At 35.0% G+C, this 21,610-nt stretch overlaps 1 protein-coding gene across 1 annotated transcript in view; it reads right to left on the reverse strand.

Moving 5' to 3' along the window:
- Positions 1-347: 347 nt before the first annotated feature.
- The window catches only part of GPAA1 (glycosylphosphatidylinositol anchor attachment 1), a 48,273-nt gene continuing 27,010 nt past the window's right edge, over positions 348-21,610 (reverse strand). The window contains exons 12-13 of the mRNA XM_056522874.1: positions 21,360-21,530; positions 348-1,020 (exon numbers count right to left, since the gene is read on the reverse strand). Of these exons, the coding sequence (XP_056378849.1) occupies positions 777-1,020; positions 21,360-21,530 (415 nt within the window). The 3' untranslated portion in view covers positions 348-776. The remainder of the gene's footprint in view (positions 1,021-21,359; positions 21,531-21,610) is intronic.

Here is a 21,610-nt window from a genome sequence, read left to right on the forward strand (position 1 = left end):
AGCAGTATTATAGTAGTTATATTCTTGTATATAGGAGCAGTATTATAGTAGTTATATTCTTGTATATAGGAGCAGTATTATAGTAGTTATATTCTTGTATATAGGAGCAGTGTTATAGTAGTTATATTCTTGTATATAGGAGCAGTATTATAGTAGATATATTCTTGTATATAGGAGCAGTATTATAGTAGGTATATTCTTGTATATAGGAGCAGTATTATAGTGGTTATATTCTTGTATATAGGAGCAGTATTATAGTAGTTATATTCTTGTACATAGGAGCAGTATTATAGCAGTTATATTCTTGTAGATAACATGAGTTCTAATTTTTTAAAAAAAACTTTTTATTTATTTTTTCATGGTTAATGAAGCAGTAATAAAGGAGTGGTCACTGTCTGGCTCCCGTTTCATGTGAATATTTTATCCATTACAGCTTCCATTCAGCATTGCTCGTAGTCACTCAGGAGTCTCATCTGCTCATACTGAAAACGTATTTTCCACGAAACAAACATACAACTGAAAAGAAAGTCCAAAAATAATCAGTGAAACGTCTCATGCTTCTCACAACCGTTCCAATAAATATTTTCCATCTTTTTCAGGATTCCTCCTGCTGGACGTCATCCACCACCCCCCAGTGCATCGCTGCCTTCAGATGGGCCTCATCTTCCCCAGAATCCTCTTCACATCAAGTGTTACGGACTCCTCTACGTTTCCTTTAGACTTTTTTTTGCCAAGAAAGATTATTTTTTAGGAAGAAATAAAACCCAGTCTGGCTGTTACTTCCAGAAGACCACGTTCCATAGCTGCAGCCAGCAGGGGTATACAAAGAAGGAAATGAAGGGGAAAAGCAGCGATCCGTAGAGGTAGTGGTCCAGCATGCCCCCGGCGATGGCCTGGAGGAAGATCTGCCAGCATTCCAAAAAGGTCACGGGATACTCAATGAGTTCTCGGTACAGGAAGATGCTGCCAAGGAGAGTAGTCGCCGGTGTGACCAGGATCAGCAGGAACGCAAAGAGGAGTCTGCAAACAAAACAGAGATGAGCGGAGACATGGCTGCAAAACAAGGAAAAAATCGTCTAGTGCCAAAGATGGCCGTCAGGGGGATGATGGGAACATCTCAGAGACATCTCTTAAACAAGGGTCTGGCATGTGCGCCATTTTATCTAAACATTAGTGCATTTTGATGACTTATGATAACCTTGAAAGCAGTGGTCTCAAACTGTGGCCCTCCAGATGTGGCAAAACTTCAACTCCTAACATGCCCAGAGTTGAAGTTTTACCACATCTGGAGGGCCTCAATTTGAGACCACTGCTTTAACCCCTTAAGGACTCAGGGTTTTTCCGTTTTTGCCTCCTTACCTTTAAAAAAAAAATCATAATTCTTAAAATTTTGCCAAAAAAAATCATAATTCTTTAAATTTTGCCTAAAATCCATATGATGGCTTATTTTTTGCGCCACCAATTCTACTTTGTAATGACATCAGTCATTTTACCCAAAAATCTACGGCGAAACGGAAAAAAAGAAATCAGCGTGCAAGATAAATTGAAGAAAATAAAACGCCATTTTGTAACTTTTGGGGGCTTCCGTTTCTACCCAGTAAATTTTTCGGTAAATATGACCCCTTCTCTTTATTCTGTAGGTCCAAACGGTTATACTGATACCCTATTTATATAGGTTGGATTTTGTCATACTTCTGGAAAAAATCATAACTACATGCACGAAAATGAATACATTTAAAATTGTCATCTTCTGACCCCTATAACTTTTTTACTTTTCCGCGTACGGGGCGGTATGAGGACTCATTTGTATTGATCGGACTTTTTGATCGCCTTTTATAAATTTTTTCATGATATAAAAAGTGATCAAAAATACGCTATTTTGGAATTTTTCTGCGCGTACGCCATTGACCATGCGGTTTAATCAATGATATATTTTTATAAATCGGACATTTCCGCACGCAGTGATACCACATATGTTTATTTTTATTCACACAGTTTTTTTTTTTTAAATGGGAAAAGGGGGGTGATTCTTACTTTTATTAGGGAAGGGGTTAAATGATTTTAATTATTATTATTTTTTTTTGCAATTTTATAGCCCCCATGGGAGTATATAACACTGCACACACTGCTCTCTTACACTGATCATTGTTATCCCATAGGGGGCTTTAACACTGCACACACTGATCTCTTATACTGATCATTGTTATCCCATAGGGGGCTATAACACTGCACACACTAATCTCTTATACTGATCATTGTTATCCCATAGGGGGCTATAACACTGCACACACTGATCTTTTACATTGATCATTGTTATCCCATAGGAGGCTAGAACACTGCACACACTGATCTTTTACATTGATCATTGTTATCCCATGGGATAATATTGATCAATGATTCTGCCACTTGACTGCTCATGCCTGGATCTCAGGCACGGAGCAGTCATTCGGCGATCGGACACGCAGGAGGCAGGTAGGGATCCTCCATTTGTCCTCCAGCTGTTTGGGACGCCGCAATTTTGTCCACTGAGCTAGCCGGGGGTAGTTTCATTCACGGTGATCAACTTTGAACGCCGCGTTTAAAGGGTTAATAACGCGTGGCACTGTGATCAGTGCCACGTGCGATCAGCCACAGGTCCCGGCCAGGCCTGACCCGCTATGTGGCCCCGCGTTATAGTAAGAGAGCGGACTCAGGGCATACAAGTACGTCCTGGGTCCTTAAGTGGTTAAAGCAGTGGTCTCAAACTGTGGCCCTCCAGATGTGGCAAGACTTCAACTCCCAGCATGCCTGGACAGCCCATGGCTGTCCAGGCATGCTGGGAGTTGAGGTTTTGCTGTGATAGATTTATATAGATTTATATGTGTGTATATATAAATCTTATATACTGTATATGTAAAATGCCCAATTAGGATAAAGACCCCACATTCCTGTTATTTGTCCACTCCTCCCCTATCTGCTCTCTCTCATATCACCCCTCCCATTGTCTGAAGATTTTGAACAAAGAGAGCCCGGGAAAAACTGAGGAGTGGCATGCCTTTCCCCCTAGCAGGGGGTGGGAACTTATGTTAATGACAAAGGTGATATAAGCTTGAACGATTTAAAATATAGCCAGTGGACAGCACACAGAACGCTAAAGCACAATGGCTCTGTCTGATTTATTTCTCTATGCTTCCGTATATACATTATGTACAAGAACGATGAGTTAATCTTCAACATTGCCATATCTGGAGGGCCTCAGTTTGAGACCACTGCTTTAAAGAGCACCTCTCATGATCTCGTTACATTTTATAATCCTCCCAGGTCACTGCCCCCATCATGATAAACCACCCCCTGCCTTTATTTTTATTATTTTTTAGTTTTCTACCTTGATATTGCTCTATATTTTCTGCTCAGTCTCAGTCAGATTCACAGACTGGGAAGGGGCGTTCCCCAGCAGGTGTGACATCATCTGAAGCCATCCAGGGGAGAACTTCCTCCCTCACTCTGCTACACACAGCCCAGAGCAGTTCAGTGTGAGATGAGCTATGATTGGATAAGGCTGCACACACCCTCCTCAGCATTTCCTGATTTTGGACTTCTGTCAGGCCAGCAGGAGTCCAAAGTCAGTGCAGGAGATGGGGGGAAATGTGCTCTGGACAAATAGGCAGACACCTAGTGGCAGCTTTTTTAAACACAAAACATAGAAGGCTTTTTTTTTTTTATTTATTTTTAATAAGTACATTAGAAAGATTTTTTATTTACCATAAGAAGAGCAATATCAAAAATTGGTTTTAATGACACAGCCTATTTAACAAACTTTAGACCCGGTACCTTTGAGGACACTAAGGAGGTCATCTAACCTAAGGGATATGCTTGTTAGGAATCACTATACCACCCAGATCACAACAAATCAATATTGTTTGGATCTAAGGGTCCCCCAAGGGGTAACAGCCCACGTGTGGGTTGTGGAGGCACTATCGAGACCCTATCCTATAGTCTACACCAGTGGTCTCAAACTGTGGCCCTCCAGATGTAGCAAAACTTCAACTCCCAGCATGCCCGGACAGCAGTTGGCTATCCGGCCATGCTGGGAGTTGAAGTTTTGCAACATCTGGGAGGGCCACAGTTTGAGACCACTGGTCTACACCATCATTGATGGACACCAGGTGTGGTCAATCATGTACAATGTCCTTGTAAGGATATATATGTTGGGATGACCACTAGAGAATTGAACATGCGCATGATAGAACATATCCGGGGTATTAACCCCTTAACAACGCCGGACGTAAATGTACGTCCTGATGAGCTGGTACTTAACACACCAGGACGCACATTTACGTCCTACGCATAACCTCGAGCATCGGAGCGATGCTCGGGTCATGCGTGACAGGTCCAGGCTGCTGACAGCAACCAGGGACCCGCCGGTAATGGCGGACATCCACGATCGCACGGATGTCCGCCATTAACCCCTCAGATGCTGTGATCAATACAGATCACGGTCACTAAAATGGATGATCGAATCACCCGCAGCGCTGCCGCAGCGATACGATCATCCAGAATGGCAGACGGAGGTCCCCTCACCTGCCTCTGCTGCCTTCCACGGGTCTTCTGCCGATAACACTGATCAGTGCTAGGCGATAGCACTGAACAGTATTAGCAATCGAATGATTGCTATAAATAGTCCCCTATGGGGACTATTAAAGTGTAAAAAAAAAAAAAAAAAAAAAAAATTTTGAAAACCCCCCTCCCCCAATAAAAACGTAAATTGTCCCATTTTACCCATTTCACCCCCAAAAAGTGTAAAAAAATATTTTATGTACATATTTGGGATTGCCGCGTGTGTAAATATCCGAACTATTAAAATAAAATGTTAATGATACTGTATGGTGAACGTAAAAAAATAAAAGTACAAAATTCATCAAATTTTATCCCAAAAAAATGAATTAAAAATGTATTAAAATTTATAAAAGCAAATATGGTATCAATAAAAATTACAGATCACAGAGCAAAAAAGGAGTCCTGATACCGCCGGTTATACGGAAAACAAGTGTTTTAAAATCAACTGGTGCCAGAAAGTTAAACAGATTTGTAAATTAGTTCTATTAAGAATCTTAATCCTTCCAGTACTTATCAGCTACTGTATGCTCCACAGAAAGGTGTGTAGTTCTTTCCGGTCTGACCACAGTGCTCTCTGCTGACACCTCTGTCCATATAAGGAACTGTCCAGAGTAGAAGCAAATCCCCATAGCAAACCTCTCCTGCTCTGGAGAGTTCCTAAAATGGACAGAGGTGTCAGCAGAGAGGACTGTAGTCAGACTGGAAAGAACTACACAACTTCCTCTGTAGTATACAGCAGCTGATAAGTACTGGAAGGGTTCATATTTTTAAATAGAAGTCATTTACAAATCTGTTTAACTTTCTGGCACCAGTTGGTTTGAAAACATTTTTCCCTTTAATGAAGGCGGATGAACCCATCCTCATCTCCTGATGAAGGGTGAAGAACACGTGTGGAGGTGGTGGTGGGTGCTTCTCATTGAGTCCCAGTATGTCCCATTGAGGTAATATCTCTTTGATATTGTATACTGTATATAGTGTAGTGTCAGTCTTTTTGTGGTGACAGGTTGTGAAACATCTTAAAGACCTAATTCTCCAGTACAGAGCTGCATTCATAATTCTGCTTGATGCTACTCGAAATCCTCTAATTGTCAGATATCGTCCTAAAATCTGATCAAAAAATCAGCTGCAGCAAAGAAAACATCTGTACAAGCATTTAAATAGTAGAAACATGAGATTGTGCAGCCTGGGGTATAACAGGAAGCCTTGTGAATGCTGCTCTCGGTGTAACCTGAGTATAATACTGCAGCTTAGAATGTGACTATAGAGTATAATACTGCAGCTTAGATTGTGACTATAGAGTATAATACTGCAGCTTAGATTGTGACTATAGAGTATAATACTGCAGCTTAGATTGTGACTATAGAGTATAATACTGCAGCTTAGATTGTGACTATAGATATATAATACTGCAGCTTAGATTGTGACTATAGAGTATAATACTGCAGCTTAGATTGTGACTATAGAGTATAATACTGCAGCTTAGATTGTGACTATAGAGTATAATACTGCAGCTTAGATTGTGACTATAGATATATAATACTGCAGCTTAGACTGTGACTATAGAGTATAATACTGCAGCTTAGAATGTGACTATAGAGTATAATACTGCAGCTTAGATTGTGACTATAGAGTATAATACTGCAGCTTAGAATGTGACTATAGATATATAATACTGCAGCTTAGAATGTGACTATAGATATATAATACTGCAGCTTAGAATGTGACTATAGATATATAATACTGCAGCTTAGATTGTGACTATAGAGTATAATACTGCAGCTTAGATTGTGACTATAGATATATAACCCTGCAGTTTAGATTGTGACTATAGAGTATAATACTGCAGCTTAGATTGTGACTATAGAGTATAATACTGCAGCTTAGATTGTGACTATAGAGTATAATACTGCAGCTTAGATTGTGACTATAGATATATAACACTGCAGCTTAGATTGTGACTATAGAGTATAATACTGCAGCTTAGATTGTGACTATAGATATATAATACTGCAGCTTAGATTGTGACTTTAGAGTATAATACTGCAGCTTAGATTGTGACTATAGAGTATAATACTGCAGCTTAGAATGTGACTATAGATATATACTACTACAGCTTAGATTGTGACTATAGATAAATAATACTGCAGTTTAGATTGTGACTATAGAGTATAATACTGCAGCTTAGAATGTGACTATAGAGTATAATACTGCAGCTTAGACTGTGACTATAGATATATAATACTGCAGCTTAGATTGTGACTATAGATATATAATACTGCAGCTTAGATTGTGACTATAGATAAATAATACTGCAGCTTAGATTGTGACTATAGAGTATAATACTGCAGCTTAGATTGTGACTATAGAGTATAATACTGCAGCTTAGATTGTGACTATAGATAAATAATACTGCATCTTAGATTGTGACTATAGAGTATAATACTGCAGCTTAGAATGTGACTATAGATATATAATACTGCAGCTTAGAATGTGACTATAGATAAATAATACTGCAGCTTAGAATGTGACTATAGAGTATAATACTGCAGCTTAGATTGTAACTATAGATAAATAATACTGCAGCTTAGAATGTGACTATAGATAAATAATAATGCAGCTTAGATTGTGACTATAGAGTATAATACTGCAGCTTAGATTGTGACTATAGATAAATAATACTGCAGCTTAGAATGTGACTATAGATAAATAATACTGCAGCTTAGATTGTGACTATAGAGTATAATACTGCAGTTTAGATTGTGACTATAGATAAATAATACTGCAGCTTAGAATGTGACTATAGATAAATAATACTGCAGCTTAGATTGTGACTATAGAGTATAATACTGCAGCTTAGATTGTGACTATAGAATATAATACTGCAGCTTAGATTGTGACTATAGATATATAATACTGCAGCTTAGACTGTGACTATAGAGTATAATACTGCAGCCTAGAATGTGACTATAGATATATAATACTGTAGCTTAGACTGTGACTACAGAGTATAATACTGCAGCTTAGAATGTGACTATAGAGTATAATACTGCAGCTTAGATTGTGACTATAGAGTATAATACTGCAGCTTAGAATGTGACTATAGAGTATAATACTGCAGCTTAGATTGTGACTATAGAGTATAATACTGCAGCTTAGAATGTGACTATAGATATATAATACTGCAGCTTAGATTGTGACTATAGAGTATAATACTGCAGCTTAGATTGTGACTATAGATATATAATACTGCAGCTTAGACTGTGACTATAGAGTATAATACTGCAGCTTAGAATGTGACTATAGATATATAATACTGCAGCTTAGACTGTGACTATAGAGTATAATACTGCAGCTTAGATTGTGACTATAGATATATAACACTGCAGCTTAGATTGTGACTATAGAGTATAATACTGCAGCTTAGATTGTGACTATAGAGTATAATACTGCAGCTTAGAATGTGACTATAGATATATAATACTGCAGCTTAGATTGTGACTATAGAGTATAATACTGCAGCTTAGAATGTGACTATAGATATATAATACTGCAGCTTAGAATGTGACTATAGAGTATAATACTGCAGCTTAGAATGTGACTATAGATATATAATACTGCAGCTTAGATTGTGACTATAGATAAATAATACTGCAGCTTAGATTGTGACTATAGAGTATAATACTGCAGCTTAGATTGTGACTATAGAATATAATACTGCAGCTTAGATTGTGACTATAGAATATAATACTGCAGCTTAGATTGTGACTATAGATATATAATACTGCAGCTTAGATTGTGACTATAGATAAATAATACTGCAGCTTAGATTGTGACTATAGAGTATAATACTGCAGCTTAGATTGTGACTATAGAATATAATACTGCAGCTTAGATTGTGACTATAGAATATAATACTGCAGCTTAGATTGTGACTATAGATATATAATACTGCAGCTTGGATTGTGACTATAGAGTATAATACTGCAGCTTAGAATGTGACTATAGATATATAATACTGCAGCTTAGATTGTGACTATAGATATATAACACTGCAGCTTAGATTGTGACTATAGAGTATAACACTGCAGCTTAGAATGTGACTATAGAGTATAATACTGCAGCTTAGATTGTGACTATAGATATATAATACTGCAGCTTAGAATGTGACTATAGATATATAATACTGCAGCTTAGATTGTGACTATAGAGTATAATACTGCAGCTTAGATTGTGACTATAGATATATAATACTGCAGCTTAGATTGTGACTATAGAATATAATACTGCAGCTTAGAATGTGACTATAGATTTATAATACTGCAGCTTAGATTGTGACTATAGAGTATAATACTGCAGCTTAGAATGTGACTATAGATTTATAATACTGCAGCTTAGATTGTCACTATAGAGTATAATACTGCAGCTTAGATTGTGACTATAGAGTATAACACTGCAGCTTAGATTGTGACTATAGAGTATAATACTGCAGCTTAGATTGTGACTATAGAGTATAATACTGCAGCTTAGATTGTGACTATAGAGTATAATACTGCAGCTTAGATTGTGACTATAGAGTATAATACTGCAGTTTAGATTGTGACTATAGATAAATAATACTGCAGCTTAGATTGTGACTATAGATATATAATACTGCAGCTTAGAATGTGACTATAGAGTATAATACTGCAGCTTAGAATGTGACTATAGATATATAATACTGCAGCTTAGACTGTGACTATAGATATATAATACTGCAGCTTAGACTGTGACTATAGAGTATAATACTGCAGCTTAGAATGTGACTATAGAGTATAATACTGCAGCTTAGATTGTGACTATAGATATATAATACTGCAGCTTAGATTGTGACTATAGAGTATAATACTGCAGCTTAGATTGTGACTATAGATATATAATACTGCAGCTTAGAATGTGACTATAGAGTATAATACTGCAGCTTAGATTGTGACTATAGAGTATAATACTGCAGCTTAGAATGTGACTATAGATATATAATACTGTAGCTTAGACTGTGACTATAGATATATAATACTGCAGCTTAGAATGTGACTATAGAGTATAATACTGCAGCTTAGACTGTGACTATAGAGTATAATACTGCAGCTTAGAATGTGACTATAGAGTATAATACTGCAGCTTAGAATGTGACTATAGATATATAACACTGCAGCTTAGAATGTGACTATAGAGTATAATACTGCAGCTTAGATTGTGACTATAGAGTATAATACTGCAGCTTAGATTGTGACTATAGAGTATAATACTGCAGCTTAGAATGTGACTATAGATATATAATACTGCATCTTAGATTGTGACTATAGATATATAACACTGCAGCTTAGATTGTGACTATAGAGTATAATACTGCAGCTTAGATTGTGACTATAGAGTATAATACTGCAGCTTAGATTGTGACTATAGAGTATAATACTGCAGCTTAGATTGTGACTATAGAGTATAATACTGCAGCTTAGATTGTGACTATAGATATATAATACTGCAGCTTAGATTGTGACTATAGAGTATAATACTGCAGCTTAGATTGTGACTATAGAGTATAATACAGCAGCTTAGATTGTGACTATAGATATATAATACTGCAGCTTAGATTGTGACTATAGAGTATAATACTGCAGCTTAGATTGTGACTATAGATATATAATACTGCAGCTTAGAATGTGACTATAGAGTATAATACTGCAGCTTAGATTGTGACTATAGATATATAATACTGCAGCTTAGAATGTGACTATAGAGTATAATACTGCAGCTTAGATTGTGACTATAGAGTATAATACTGCAGCTTAGATTGTGACTATAGAGTATAATACTGCAGCTTAGAATGTGACTATAGATATATAATACTGCAGCTTAGATTGTGACTATAGAGTATAATACTGCAGCTTAGATTGTGACTATAGAATATAATACTGCAGCTTAGAATGTGACTATAGAGTATAATACTGCAGCTTAGAATGTGACTATAGAGTATAACACTGCAGCTTAGATTGTGACTATAGAGTATAATACTGCAGCTTAGATTGTGACTATAGATATATAATACTGCAGCTTAGATTGTGACTATATAGTATAACACTGCAGCTTAGATTGTGACTATAGAGTATAATACTGCAGCTTAGATTGTGACTATAGAGTATAATACTGCAGCTTAGATTGTGACTATAGAGTATAATACTGCAGCTTAGACTGTGACTATAGATAAATAATACTGCAGTTTAGATTGTGACTATAGAGTATAATACTGCAGCTTAGAATGTGACTATAGAGTATAATACTGCAGCTTAGATTGTGACTATAGAGTATAATACTGCAGCTTAGACTGTGACTATAGATAAATAATACTGCAGCTTAGATTGTGACTATAGATATATAATACTGCAGCTTAGATTGTGACTATAGAGTATAATACTGCAGCTTAGATTGTGACTATAGAGTATAATACTGCAGCTTAGATTGTGACTATAGATATATAATACTGCAGCTTAGATTGTGACTATAGAGTATAATACTGCAGCTTAGACTGTGACTATAGATAAATAATACTGCAGTTTAGATTGTGACTATAGAGTATAATACTGCAGCTTAGAATGTGACTATAGAGTATAATACTGCAGCTTAGATTGTGACTATAGAGTATAATACTGCAGCTTAGACTGTGACTATAGATAAATAATACTGCAGCTTAGATTGTGACTATAGATATATAATACTGCAGCTTAGATTGTGACTATAGAGTATAATACTGCAGCTTAGATTGTGACTATAGAGTATAATACTGCAGCTTAGATTGTGACTATAGATAAATAATACTGCAGCTTAGATTGTGACTATAGAGTATAATACTGCAGCTTATATTGTGACTATAGAGTATAATACTGCAGCTTAGAATGTGACTATAGATATATAATACTGCAGCTTAGATTGTGACTATAGAGTATAATACTGCAGCTTATATTGTGACTATAGAGTATAATACTGCAGTTTAGATTGTGACTATAGAGTATAATACTGCAGCTTAGAATGTGACTATAGATATATAATACTGCAGCTTAGATTGTGACTATAGAGTATAATACTGCAGCTTAGAATGTGACTATAGATATATAACACTGCAGCTTAGAATGTGACTATAGATATATAATACTGCAGCTTAGATTGTGACTATAGAGTATAATACTGCAGCTTAGATTGTGACTATAGAGTATAATACTGCAGCTTAGATTGTGACTATAGAGTATAATACTGCAGCTTAGAATGTGACTATAGAGTATAACACTGCAGCTTAGATTGTGACTATAGAGTATAATACTGCAGCTTAGATTGTGACTATAGAGTATAATACTGCAGCTTAGACTGTGACTATAGAGTATAATACTGCAGCTTAGATTGTGACTATAGATATATAACCCTGCAGCTTAGACTGTGACTATAGAGTATAATACTGCAGCTTAGATTGTGACTATAGAGTATAACACTGCAGCTTAGAATGTGACTATAGAGTATAATACTGCAGTTTAGATTGTGACTATAGAGTATAATACTGCAGCTTAGATTGTGACTATAGATATATAATACTGCAGCTTAGATTGTGACTATAGATATATAATACTGCATCTTAGAATGTGACTATAGAGTATAATACTGCAGCTTAGATTGTGACTATAGAGTATAATACTGCAGCTTAGATTGTGACTATAGATATATAATACTGCAGCTTAGATTGTGACTATAGAGTATAATACTGCAGCTTAGATTGTGACTATAGATATATAATACTGCAGCTTAGAATGTGACTATAGAGTATAATACTGCAGCTTAGATTGTGACTATAGAGTATAATACTGCAGCTTAGATTGTGACTATAGAGTATAATACTGCAGCTTAGATTGTGACTATAGATATATAATACTGCAGCTTAGAATGTGACTATAGAGTATAATACTGCAGCTTAGATTGTGACTATAGAGTATAACACTGCAGCTTAGAATGTGACTATAGAGTATAATACTGCAGCTTAGAATGTGACTATAGATATATAACACTGCAGCTTAGATTGTGACTATAGAGTATAATACTGCAGCTTAGATTGTGACTATAGAGTATAACACTGCAGCTTAGATTGTGACTATAGAGTATAATACTGCAGCTTAGATTGTGACTATAGATATATAATACTGCAGCTAAGATTGTGACTATAGATATATAATACTGCAGCTTAGATTGTGACTATAGATATATAATACTGCAGCTTAGATTGTGACTATAGATATATAATACTGCAGCTTAGAATGTGACTATAGATATATAATACTGCAGCTTAGACTGTGACTATAGATATATAATACTGCAGCTTAGATTGTGACTATAGATATATAATACTGCAGCTTAGACTGTGACTATAGAGTATAATACTGCAGCTTAGAATGTGACTATAGATATATAACCCTGCAGCTTAGATTGTGACTATAGATATATAACACTGCAGCTTAGATTGTGACTATAGATATATAATACTGCAGCTTAGAATGTGACTATAGAGTATAATACTGCAGCTTAGAATGTGACTATAGAGTATAATACTGCAGCTTAGATTTTGACTATAGATATATAATACTGCAGCTTAGACTGTGACTATAGAGTATAATACTGCAGCTTAGAATGTGACTATAGAGTATAATACTGCAGCTTAGATTTTGACTATAGATATATAATACTGCAGCTTAGACTGTGACTATAGAGTATAATACTGCAGCTTAGATTGTGACTATAGAGTATAATACTGCAGCTTAGAATGTGACTATAGAGTATAATACTGCAGCTTAGATTTTGACTATAGATATATAATACTGCAGCTTAGATTGTGACTATAGAGTATAATACTGCAGCTTAGAATGTGACTATAGATTTATAATACTGCAGCTTAGAATGTGACTATAGAGTATAATACTGCAGCTTAGATTGTGACTATAGAGTATAATACTGCAGCTTAGAATGTGACTATAGATATATAATACTGCAGCTTAGATTGTGACTATAGATATATAATACTGCAGCTTAGAATGTGACTATAGAGTATAATACTGCAGCTTAGATTGTGACTATAGATTTATAATACTGCAGCTTAGAATGTGACTATAGATATATAATACTGCAGCTTAGATTGTGACTATAGATATATAACACTGCAGCTTAGAATGTGACTATAGAGTATAATACTGCAGCTTAGAATGTGACTATAGATATATAACACTGCAGCTTAGATTGTGACTATAGATATATAACACTGCAGCTTAGATTGTGACTATAGAGTATAATACTGCAGCTTAGAATGTGACTATAGAGTATAATACTGCAGCTTAGATTGTGACTATAGAGTATAATACTGCAGCTTAGATTTTGACTATAGATATATAATACTGCAGCTTAGATTGTGACTATAGAGTATAATACTGCAGCTTAGAATGTGACTATAGATATATAACACTGCAGCTTAGAATGTGACTATAGAGTATAATACTGCAGCTTAGATTGTGACTATAGAGTATAATACTGCAGCTTAGAATGTGACTATAGAGTATAATACTGCAGCTTAGATTGTGACTATAGATATATAATACTGCAGCTTAGATTGTGACTATAGAGTATAATACTGCAGCTTAGATTGTGACTATAGATATATAATACTGCAGCTTAGATTGTGACTATAGAGTATAATACTGCAGCTTAGATTGTGACTATAGAGTATAATACTGCAGCTTAGAATGTGACTATAGATATATAATACTGCAGCTTAGATTGTGACTATAGATAAATAATACTGCAGTTTAGATTGTGACTATAGAGTATAATACTGCAGCTTAGACTGTGACTATAGATATATAATACTGCAGCTTAGATTGTGACTATAGAGTATAATACTGCAGCTTAGATTGTGACTATAGATATATAATACTGCAGCTTAGATTGTGACTATAGATATATAATACTGCAGCTTAGATTGTGACTATAGATAAATAATACTGCAGCTTAGATTGTGACTATAGAGTATAATACTGCAGCTTAGAATGTGACTATAGAGTATAATACTGCAGCTTAGATTGTGACTATAGAGTATAATACTGCAGCTTAGATTGTGACTATAGAGTATAATACTGCAGCTTAGATTGTGACTATAGATAAATAATACTGCAGCTTAGATTGTGACTATAGAGTATAATACTGCAGCTTAGAATGTGACTATAGAGTATAATACTGCAGCTTAGATTGTGACTATAGATAAATAATACTGCAGCTTAGAATGTGACTATAGAGTATAATACTGCAGCTTAGATTGTGACTATAGATAAATAATACTGCAGCTTAGAATGTGACTATAGATAAATAATACTGCAGCTTAGATTGTGACTATAGAGTATAATACTGCAGCTTAGATTGTGACTATAGATAAATAATACTGCAGCTTAGAATGTGACTATAGATAAATAATACTGCAGCTTAGATTGTGACTATAGAGTATAATACTGCAGCTTAGATTGTGACTATAGAGTATAATACTGCAGCTTAGATTGTGACTATAGAGTATAATACTGCAGCTTAGATTGTGACTATAGATATATAATACTGCAGCTTAGAATGTGACTATAGAGTATAATACTGCAGCTTAGAATGTGACTATAGAGTATAATACTGCAGCTTAGAATGTGACTATAGAGTATAATACTACAGCTTAGATTGTGACTATAGATATATAATACTGCAGCTTAGATTGTGACTATAGATATATAATACTGCAGCTTAGAATGTGACTATAGATATATAATACTGCAGCTTAGAATGTGACTATAGAGTATAATACTGCAGCTTAGATTGTGACTATAGATATATAATACTGCAGCTTAGACTGTGACTATAGATATATAATACTGTAGCTTAGACTGTGACTATAGATATATAATACTGCAGCTTAGATTGTGACTATAGAGTATAATACTGCAGCTTAGAATGTGACTATAGATATATAATACTGCAGCTTAGATTGTGACTATAGAGTATAATACTGCAGCTTAGATTGTGACTATAGATATATAATACTGCAGCTTAGACTGTGACTATAGAGTATAATACTGCAGCTTAGAATGTGACTATAGATATATAATACTGCAGCTTAGACTGTGACTATAGAGTATAATACTGCAGCTTAGATTGTGACTATAGATATATAACACTGCAGCTTAGATTGTGACTATAGAGTATAATACTGCAGCTTAGATTGTGACTATAGAGTATAATACTGCAGCTTAGAATGTGACTATAGATATATAATACTGCAGCTTAGATTGTGACTATAGAGTATAATACTGCAGCTTAGAATGTGACTATAGATATATAATACTGCAGCTTAGAATGTGACTATAGAGTATAATACTGCAGCTTAGAATGTGACTATAGATATATAATCCTGCAGCTTAGATTGTGACTATAGAATATAATACTGCAGCTTAGATTGTGACTATAGAGTATAATACTGCAGCTTAGAATGTGACTATAGATATATAATACTGCAGCTTAGATTGTGACTATAGATAAATAATACTGCAGCTTAGACTGTGACTATAGAGTATAATACTGCAGCTTAGAATGTGACTATAGAGTATAATACTGCAGCTTAGATTGTGACTATAGATATATAATACTGCAGCTTAGATTGTGACTATAGAGTATAATACTGCAGCTTAGATTGTGACTATAGATATATAATACTGCAGCTTAGATTGTGACTATAGATATATAATACTGCATCTTAGATTGTGACTATAGAGTATAATACTGCAGCTTAGATTGTGACTATAGAGTATAATGCTGCAGCTTAGATTGTGACTATAGAGTATAATACTGCAGCTTAGATTGTGACTATAGAGTATAATACTGCAGCTTAGATTGTGACTATAGATATATAATACTGCAGCTTAGATTGTGACTATAGAGTATAATACTGCAGCTTAGATTGTGACTATAGAGTATAATACTGCAGCTTAGATTGTGACTATAGAGTATAATACTGCATCTTAGAATGTGACTATAGAGTATAATACTGCAGCTTAGATTGTGACTATAGAGTATAATACTGCAGCTTAGATTGTGACTATAGAGTATAATACTGCAGCTTAGATTGTGACTATAGAGTATAATACTGCAGCTTAGATTGTGACTATAGATATATAATACTGCAGCTTAGAATGTGACTATAGAGTATAATACTGCAGCTTAGACTGTGACTATAGATAAATAATACTGCAGCTTAGATTGTGACTATAGAGTATAATACTGCAGCTTAGATTGTGACTATAGATATATAATACTGCAGCTTAGATTGTGACTATAGATAAATAATACTGCATCTTAGATTGTGACTATAGAGTATAATACTGCATCTTAGAATGTGACTATAGAGTATAATACTGCAGCTTAGATTGTGACTATAGAGTATAATACTGCAGCTTAGATTGTGACTATAGAGTATAATACTGCAGCTTAGATTGTGACTATAGAGTATAATACTGCAGCTTAGATTGTGACTATAGATATATAATACTGCAGCTTAGACTGTGACTATAGAGTATAATACTGCAGCTTAGAATGTGACTATAGAGTATAATACTGCAGCTTAGAATGTGACTATAGAGTATAATACTGCAGCTTAGAATGTGACTATAGAGTATAATACTGCAACTTAGATTGTGACTATAGAGTATAATACTGCAGCTTAGATTGTGACTATAGATATATAATACTGCAGCTTAGAATGTGACTATAGATATATAATACTGCAGTTTAGATTGTGACTATAGAGTATAATACTGCAGCTTAGAATGTGACTATAGAGTATAATACTGCAGCTTAGATTGTGACTATAGATATATAATACTGCAGCTTAGAATGTGACTATAGAGTATAATACTGCAGCTTAGATTGTGACTATAGAGTATAATACTGCAGCTTAGATTGTGACTATAGATATATAACACTGCAGTTTAGATTGTGACTATAGAGTATAATACTGCAGCTTAGAATGTGACTATAGATATATAATCCTGCAGCTTAGAATGTGACTATAGAGTATAATACTGCAGCTTAGATTGTGACTATAGAGTATAATACTGCAGTTTAGATTGTGACTATAGAGTATAATACTGCAGCTTAGATTGTGATTATAGAGTATAATACTGCAGCTTAGATTGTGACTATAGAGTATAATACTGCAGCTTAGATTGTGACTATAGATATATAATACTGCAGCTTAGATTGTGACTATAGAGTATAATACTGCAGCTTAGACTGTGACTATAGAGTATAACACTGCAGCTTAGATTGTGATTATAGAGTATAATACTGCAGCTTAGATTGTGACTATAGAGTATAATACTGCAGCTTAGATTGTGACTATAGATATATAATACTGCAGCTTAGATTGTGACTATAGAGTATAATACTGCAGCTTAGACTGTGACTATAGAGTATAACACTGCAGCTTAGATTGTGATTATAGAGTATAATACTGCAGCTTAGAATGTGACTATAGAGTATAATACTGCAGCTTAGATTGTGACTATAGAGTATAATACTGCAGCTTAGATTGTGACTATAGAGTATAATACTGCAGCTTAGATTGTGACTATAAAGTATAATACTGCAGCTTAGATTGTGACTATAGAGTATAATACTGCAGCTTAGAATGTGACTATAGAGTATATAATACTGCAGCTTAGATTGTGACTAGAGTATAATACTGCAGCTTAGATTGTGACTATAGAGTATAATACTGCAGCTTAGAATGTGACTATAGATAAATAATACTGCAGCTTAGAATGTGACTATAGAGTATAATACTGCAGCTTAGAATGTGACTATAGATATTTAATACTGCAGCTTAGAATGTGACTATAGATATATAATACTGCAGCTTAGAATGTGACTATAGATATATAATACTGCAGCTTAGAATGTGACTATAGATATATAATACTGCAGCTTAGATTGTGACTATAGAGTATAATACTGCAGCTTAGACTGTGATTATAGAGTATAATACTGCAGCTTAGATTGTGACTATAGATATATAATACTGCAGCTTAGAATGTGACTATAGAGTATAATACTGCAGCTTAGAATGTGACTATAGATATATAATACTGCAGCTTAGATTGTGACTATAGAGTATAATACTGCAGCTTAGAATGTGACTATAGAGTATAATACTGCAGCTTAGATTGTGACTATAGAGTATAATACTGCAGCTTAGATTGTGACTATAGATATATAATACTGCAGCTTAGATTGTGACTATAGAGTATAATACTGCAGCTTAGATTGTGACTATAGAGTATAATACTGCAGCTTAGATTGTGACTATAGAGTATAATACTGCAGCTTAGATTGTGACTATAGAGTATAATACTGCAGCTTAGATTGTGACTATAGATATATAACACTGCAGCTTAGATTGTCACTATAGAGTATAATACTGCAGCTTAGAATGTGACTATAGAGTATAATACTGCAGCTTAGAATGTGACTATAGAGTATAATACTGCAGCTTAGATTGTGACTATAGAGTATAATACTGCAGCTTAGAATGTGACTATAGAGTATAATACTGCAGCTTAGATTGTGACTATAGAATATAATACTGCAGCTTAGATTGTGACTATAGAGTATAATACTGCAGCTTAGATTGTGACTATAGAGTATAATACTGCAGCTTAGAATGTGATTATAGATATATAATACTGCAGCTTAGATTGTGACTATAGAGTATAATGCTGCAGCTTAGATTGTGACTATAGAGTATAATACTGCAGCTTAGAATGTGACTATAGATATATAATACTGCAGCTTAGATTGTGACTATAGATATATAATACTGCAGCTTAGATTGTGACTATAGAGTATAATACTGCAGCTTAGATTGTGACTATAGATATATAATACTGCAGCTTAGATTGTGACTATAGAGTATAATACTGCAGCTTAGAATGTGACTATAGATATATAACACTGCAGCTTAGATTGTGACTATAGAGTATAACACTGCAGCTTAGATTGTGACTATAGAGTATAATACTGCAGCTTAGATTGTGACTATAGATATATAATACTGCAGCTTAGATTGTGACTATAGATATATAATACTGCAGCTTAGACTGTGACTATAGATATATAATACTGCAGCTTAGATTGTGACTATAGAGTATAATACTGCAGCTTAGTTTGTGACTATAGAGTATAATACTGCAGCTTAGATTGTGACTATAGATATATAATACTGCAGCTTAGACTGTGATTATAGAGTATAATACTGCAGCTTAGATTGTGACTATAGAATATAATACTGCAGCTTAGATTGTGACTATAGAGTATAATACTGCAGCTTAGATTGTGACTATAGATATATAATACTGCAGCTTAGATTGTGACTATAGAGTATAATACTGCAGCTTAGATTGTGACTATAGAGTATAATACTGCAGCTTAGATTGTGACTATAGAGTATAATACTGCAGCTTAGACTGTGACTATAGAGTATAATACTGCAGCTTTGATTGTGACTATAGAGTATAATACTGCAGCTTAGATTGTGACTATAGAGTATAATACTGCAGCTTAGATTGTGACTATAGATATATAACCCTGCAGCTTAGACTGTGACTATAGAGTATAATACTGCAGCTTTGATTGTGACTATAGAGTATAATACTGCAGCTTAGATTGTGACTATAGATAAATAATACTGCAGCTTAGATTGTGACTATAGAGTATAATACTGCAGCTTAGATTGTGACTATAGATATATAATACTGCAGCTTAGATTGTGACTATAGATATATAATACTGCAGCTTAGATTGTGACTATAGATATATAATCCTGCAGCTCTGGGTGAGACTAATTTAAAGTATTTTAGCTTTAGGGTGTCAATTGAATATGCTCCTTCAGTTATGGGATTGAATAGAGTATGATTCTGCAGCTCTGGGTGTGACTAGAGTATAGTACTCCAATTCTGGGTGTGACTAGAGTATAATACTGGAGCTCTGGGTGTGACTAGACTATAATCTTGCAGCTCTAGCTGCGACTAGATCAGTGTTTCCCAACCAGGGTGCCTCCAGCTGGTGCGGAACTACAACTCCCAGCATGCCCTGTAGTTTTGCAACAGCTGGAGGCACCCTGGCTGGAAAAAAACGGACTAGATTACAATACTGCAGCTCTGGGTGTGACTAGAGTATATTACTGCAGCTCTGGCTGTGACTAGAGTATAATACTAAAGCTCTGGTTGTGACTAGATTATAATACTACAGCTCTTGGTGTGACTAGATTATAATACTGCAGCTTTGGGTGTGACTAGAGTATCATACTGGAGCTCTGGCTGTGACTAGAGTATAATACTGCAGCTCTGGGTGTGACTAGATTATAACACTAAAGCTCTGGGTGTGACTAGATTATAATACTGGAGCTTTGGGAGTGACTAGAGTATAGCACTACAGCTCTAGTTTTGTCTTACAGATCTCAGTGTGACTAGATTATAATACTGGAGCTCTGGGAGTGACTAGAGTATAGTACTACAGCTCTAATTTTGTTTTACAGATCTCAGTGTGACTAGAGTATAAATTAATAAAGATGTACAATTCAGACTTTACAGCAGTACAAGACATTTTTAGGATTCACTCACTTGGGTCCGACGGGCTGGACAACAGCGGCCACAGGCACAATGGTGACGGCCAGGATGAATCCCAAGGAGAAGTTAATGACGGCAATACATCCGAGCTGGACGGCCAGATACAGGAGGGAGATGAGCTTCAGCGTCATCCAGCCCTGATCCGATCCACCTCCAGTCAGGACCCTGTGGAGAAAGGACTTATTAGGGACTCATAGACTTTACTATTGTATATGATAATTTATATATATACACTGCTCAAAAAA

The sequence above is a fragment of the Hyla sarda genome, chromosome 5 (genome assembly GCF_029499605.1).
Source record: "Hyla sarda isolate aHylSar1 chromosome 5, aHylSar1.hap1, whole genome shotgun sequence".
In the NCBI taxonomy this organism is placed as follows: Eukaryota; Metazoa; Chordata; class Amphibia; order Anura; family Hylidae; genus Hyla; species Hyla sarda.